Source organism: Fukomys damarensis, unplaced genomic scaffold (assembly GCF_012274545.1).
Source record: "Fukomys damarensis isolate Sample0158 unplaced genomic scaffold, DMR_v1.0_HiC HiC_scaffold_14, whole genome shotgun sequence".
Taxonomy (NCBI): domain Eukaryota; kingdom Metazoa; phylum Chordata; class Mammalia; order Rodentia; family Bathyergidae; genus Fukomys; species Fukomys damarensis.
Genome location: NW_022900926.1, coordinates 68,889,308 through 68,895,315, shown reverse-complemented (window position 1 = coordinate 68,895,315; position 6,008 = coordinate 68,889,308). Strand labels below are relative to the sequence as shown.

The following is a 6,008-nucleotide window of genomic DNA, read 5'->3' as shown; positions in this document are numbered from 1 at the left end:
CTCTCTCTCTCTCTCTCTCTCTCTCTCTCTCTCTCTCTCTTTCTTTCTTTCTTTCTTTCTTTTTTGGTACCAGGGATTGAACTCAGGCGGAACTACTGAGCTAAATCCCCGGCCCAGCCCTTGTCTTTCACTTTGATTTAGGTTACAATACTTGCTTCTGAAACTATCAAATTTGATTTTCAACATCCCAGGCATGTAAAAGAAATAACTGTGAGTGATTTTACACAGGTCATTCAAAACCTACATGTGGGTCTAATGCACTCACCTTAGCTTTCAAAGAGAACTTCTGAGAGCTAACAAGTTACCAGCTCAGGACAGGCCACACTGCCATCAAGTTTACCAAACTCAAGTTCTACCCACTTCCTTCCTCCCCCATTTGCTCAATCAACAGAAACAGGCTATGTTGTGTGCTTAACCATACAATGCTCACGGACTGGGTTTTCACATTTTGTTCAATTTCCACTCTGTTCTGCTCACAAGAGGGTATTTTAGAAAACATTTAGTTCTGAATATTCCACAAAATAAAAATAACAAAGGAATCAATACTAAAGGCATTTATTCTAGATATTCTAAAAGATGTGTATAAACAACTATGGCACTTTGAAAAATCAATCTCAAAAAAACCCAAAATGCATTAATAGGCTTGTTCCTGCTCTTCTGACTCCAACCCCTCTAGCAGGCAGCTGTCTCTCCTCCTCCATGTATGTGTTTCAGGACAGCAGGAGAGCACATTTAAGCGAGGAAGCCACACAACTCTGGACCTACCTCGACGAACATATAGAGAGACAACAAGGTGAGCCCGAGGTTATACACCAATAAAATTCCTCGGCAAGAGAGTGGCTGTTTATTCTTCATGTATTTTGGTCCCAGCCATACAATTAGTAAATAAATGACAGAGCAGACCAATGTAGGTATATAATTGTCTAGGAGAAACCATCCTTTTACTCTGGTATCTGCAAAACAACAAAATAAAAAGTTATTAATAAGGTAGATAAATAACCACAAGTTTTAAAACACTGCAAATTCCTCTAACCACGATTTATAAAGCTACCTACTAATATTCATATGTGCATATACATACATGTGTGCTCCTCATACACACAGACATTTTATTCTAGTGCTGAGGATTGAACCTAGGGCTTTGCATATGCCATGGCATTAGCTCTACCACTAAGCTCTGTCCCCAATCCAACCTTGATAAAGCAGCCACAGAGGCATGAATTTTCAGTGTCAAAGATGAAGCTCCTAGTTACATGTTCTGAGTAATAATGTCTATTATTTATGGTTTTTGCTAAGTAATAAATTGTGCTTTCCACAACATCTAAAAGAAAAAGAGAAAGCCGAATTTCTCACTAGTGAGAGTTATTAGATTTATTGATATACAGGGTCATGAAACCCACGATATGGCAATTTGTCGACTCTAAAGTCCTCTATGTTAGCCAAGTGTCACCAAGGATGCCCAGCACATGTGGACTCAGAACTGTACCTCTGGCCAAGCTAGTGACTATCCCTGACCAGAAGGCAACATCCGCTGGGAGCAAGGGGCCAATAGCAAGGAGACAGTGGCTGAAGACCAAAGACAACAGGCTGGTGAAGTGGCCACGGACACATATGGACCACTCAGGGACAATGTGGGGAGGAGCTTGAGTGAGAAGGCCTGCACTGATCCAGGGCAGCCACACTCTTCCCATGCAAGGACAGGGAGGGAGAGGGGAAATAGGCCCAAGAGGCCACCAGCAGCAAAGGGACAGCCTCTTCTCAGATGTCTGATGGTGGTCAACTCCCCACACCAGATCCCCTGCAGGCTCAACTGCATCCTCTGGCTGACTCAAGTGAGGAAGCCATCTCTGCAACATGTTTCCCTTGCATCCTACTGCAGCAACACCCCCAGACCTGCAGATCCTCAGTCTTGTCCACCCACAAAGGTCCTCCACTCTGAAGTGTAGAGCACAAGATTCACCCTGCTTTTTCAGAGAGGCAGCAGCAGCTAACGGATAGTTTCTGCCTTTGGCTTCCTGGCTGCACCATCTTCCTTTCTCACAGACACCCAAACTCCCCCAGTGTTCCTCTGGGAGCTCACTTGCCCTAACTCAGAGAGGGATGTCCCACCACACCTCCCTGTTCATTCTGCCAGAGCAACAGAGGGTGTTCCTGGCTGCTACATGATCGTCTTCCAGGGCGGGGTCAGCACTGGAGACTCCAATAAGGGGAACTCTGAGGGTCTCTGTTCCCAGCTCTAGGCCTTAGCATCAATTTTGAGATAGCAAATTTCCACTTAAAACAAACATCAGACTGTTATGTTTTTATGTGTGATATAAAATAAATACACACAAACACACAAATGCTCCCCTTCCTTTTTCTCAAAGCTCTGTTTTGCACCTTGCTATTTCATTTTGTCCCAGGTCTTTCTGTGCCCGAACACAACTCAATCTCTACCCCTCCAACCGCTGCATGCCTCCAGGACAGGAGATCCTCAGCAATCTGGCCAATCACAGTGCTCAGCGCCCCTCTGGTGGCTGGCCTTTACGTCTAAGAGACATGGGCTTGTGAAGCAACCGTGGCCGCTAAAATTCTAGCGATCACAGCTGGTGAAGGGCTCAGGGGAAATCTCCTTGTTCTTAAGCCATGAGATGAACATGTTTTCTTCTTCCTCTGGACAGGCTGCCTGAGCTATTGCAGCCATCCTCAGGATGGAAAGTGGGGGACACACCCTGAAGACAGGACAGCAAAGCCAGGAAGTGATTGAGAACAAGGTTCTTGGTTAACACTACAGAACCCCCAAGATGACCTAGGAGTTTGCCCCGCCTTGTGATGTATGCTAATAATTTTTATTACCATTTTAGCGAATTACAGCTGAGCTTTCTGTCCCTCACAGCCTACTTAAGTAGATCCACAAAGTGGGTCTAACTTGTTACTTCACTCAGCTGTTCTCTAACTTACTCATCCTGCCCCTAGAGAACGGGACCCAGAGGACATCCAGTGCCAGGCCAAGTGTCCTCAAATGCACCTTGGCATAGCTACTCAGGTTCTGAGGAGCAGAAGGTGCTGAGCGCAGGAAGCACGGAAGAGGCCCAGCAGCACCCAGAGGTCCCCACCCATTAATTGTCACCATGGTGTCAAACACCGTTTCATTTCTGCCACACTGGTGGATGAAGCTTCTTTTGTTTTCTTTGCTGTTTTAAAAATCATGAGTGAAACTGAGAATAGTTTCATCTGTTTAAAAGCTGTGTAGTTTTTCTGTGAATCTTTCTGTGAACCTAAAATGTTCCTTCTTTCTAGATAAGACATTAAAAGACATAGCTGACATTAAAAGAAGATAATATGGACCTGATTTACTTTCTGAGAGATAATAAAGATGGACAGATATATAGCAAGTGAGTTCTGGTGCACCCATGTACCCACTGACCAGAAAGACTGAAGGACACGGAAAAGCCCTCAAGGTTCGGGATGCAGCTCAGCGGTGCACACTTGCCTAGCATGCACGAGGCCCTGGGTTCATCCCCAAATATGCACGCCTAGTGGGAGAATCACTAGAGTCCAGGAATTTGAAGGCCAGCCAAAAGGGAAGGTTTAAACTCTACTGTAGTAATGCCCTCTCTCAGATGCACACCCTTGACAACGCTGATAGCTAGGGTGTTCCCGGCTAAGGCAGCAGCCTGAGTCAGTCTCCTGCTGATGTTAGCAGGGGCCATGATGGCAGCTGCCCCTGCCCCAGAGCCAGGGCCACTGTGGTTCCACGACTGCCAAGGCTGCTGGCAGGGGCGCATTCTGTCTCATCACAGGGAACAGTAACGCTTTCTGGAACTCTCATGCAATATTCACAAGCAGCTCTGAAGATTGGGGAGACTGTGGAAAAGTGAGCAAAACCAGAGAGCGCCTCACCTCGGGGGCCCAGCCATGCCCTGAAATAGGTACTGAGCGACGCATCGAAATTTTCCATTTTAAAACCTATTAGGAAAGAAGGACATTGATTAGTCTCTACGCAATGCTTTTTATACAGAATTTTCATAACATAAGAACAATTCTTTTCAAAGAATGTGCAATGGACACACATTTAATTCTCCACATTAAAAATAACATTTTTTACTCCTGAAAGTAACTTATGTGCCAGTTCTAATTTGAAAACCAAAAGGAAAGACACATCCTATGAGTTCACGCTGTGAGTGAAGCTCCAGTTTTCTGAAATTCTTTTCTCAGCTCTGCAGCACTTCAGAAGCTGCACCTGAGCAGGCTGGGGAGCAGAGCAGCCTGGAGGGCGCAAATGGCGGGGCCAGAGCCAAGCCAGAGCCCCAGCAAACATGGGCAGTGGGCACAGCCGACAGGCTGAGGACCAGAGTGAAGATGGCATCCTCACTTGGCACTTCAGCTATTAAACCTTGGGGAAAGAGGCAGATGGTACCTCCCTCCTTGCGACCACAACCCCAGCTCCACTCAGAGGAAACCAGAGGCAATACTCTCAAAAGTTTCCAATGTTTCCCTCTTTGGGCACAAACACATCACATTAAGTGGGTGTTTTTGTAATTCTAGGTGGCAACACATTAGGAGATGATCAAGTAAACTTTACATTAAAAACACTAATTCATTGATCATAACAGAGAACCAAAGTGCTTTACCCTTTAAGGCAAATATTTCACAAACTTTCATTTCATTATATCATATTTATAATGTACTCATCTGTGACATAAAATGTATTCTTATTGTGGGGGTCAGTATAAAAAGCTCAGAAAGGCACAGTTATATATAGAAGTATACACATTACTTGCTTTCACTTAATAAAGTGTCTTGGAGATAACAGCTGTACATTTACCTCCATATTCTAACTTTCTATAGCTCCTTACATTATTTTTTCCATTTAAAATAAGACTTAGAGGGTAGTAAAGCACCTTTTCATGTGCATATTGCCAAATTATTATTACATTATTACAGAGGAAACTTTCTTGGACATTTTTCTTAAAGAAATAACCATCAACATTATCATTTGCAGGGCAAAGACAAAAGTCAGTCTCAGTAACTTAATCACTTCCTAATACTTCTCCTTGGCTTACCACATGGAAGCATATGCATTCTTTGCCTCATTTCAGGATAAACTGGTCACAAATTACCCCGTCTCTCCTATTACAACTAAGCCATCTGGCTGTGAGGTAGAGACAGGAGCCGTTCAATGTCCCTACAGCTTTTCTATCCCAGGGGCACCTGGATGACTCCCTCAGCCTAAGGCTGCAAATCGAGAAAGCACCAGCTCCCACACACCAGGGCAGCCACCTTTGTCACTCAGTCACTCACAGCCATCCGATCTTGGCTCTATGTCACTTCTAAAATAAAGAAAATCTGTGACTATCAGACTAAACTGATGACAAGCGGCTCAGCCAGGACAGATTCGCCTTCCTCCAACACATTTTAAATCTAGACCTTATTACCTGATGGATAATTCTTACTAATTTAACAATGGCTCACAGTAAATGTACACAAACCAGACATTACACTTGAAGGTACTTTATAGAGGTTTAAAGTCATCACCTGGGCTGGCAAAGCAGCTCTGTGCTGGAGTCTTCATAAGATAGGGTTTGAGGCTGGGGATTTAGTTCAGTGGTTCCACCACCTACCTCGCAAGCTCAAGGACCTGAGTTTAATCCCTGGTATCAAAAAAAAAAAAAAAAAAAGATAGGGTTTGAAACTTCCTCACTTACTAAAAATGTGGCTTCGGACAAGTTATTTAATCTCCTTTCTGTAAAATGGGCAAAAGAGTAAAGCATTTGCCTCTAGGATTAAGATGATGCAATGATTTAATACACATTGGGCCCTTTGAGCAGTGCCTGTTCCTGACTGGTGTCTGTCAGCACTGACCTGAATAATGTGGACTGTTAACCTAGCCCTAGTCCCCCACCACCAAATGCCAAGGAGACAACCCACAGTATCATCTGTCTCAATACTCCAATAAAAACAGCAATAGAGGGTAAGGGGTTTGCTAACATTGTAGGGCAGGAAACTGCCAGGAAAACATATTATCT

The 6,008-nt window shown here is 44.2% G+C and overlaps 1 protein-coding gene across 1 annotated transcript in view; it reads right to left on the bottom strand.

The window, feature by feature from the left end:
- Elovl5 (ELOVL fatty acid elongase 5) overlaps positions 1-5,630 on the bottom strand; it is a 25,440-nt gene extending 19,810 nt beyond the window's left edge. The window contains exons 1-3 of the mRNA XM_010630812.1: positions 5,518-5,630; positions 3,883-3,948; positions 766-953 (exon numbers count right to left, since the gene is read on the bottom strand). Of these exons, the coding sequence (XP_010629114.1) occupies positions 766-953; positions 3,883-3,948; positions 5,518-5,554 (291 nt within the window). The 5' untranslated portion in view covers positions 5,555-5,630. The remainder of the gene's footprint in view (positions 1-765; positions 954-3,882; positions 3,949-5,517) is intronic.
- Between the last annotated feature and the right edge of the window lie 378 nt (positions 5,631-6,008).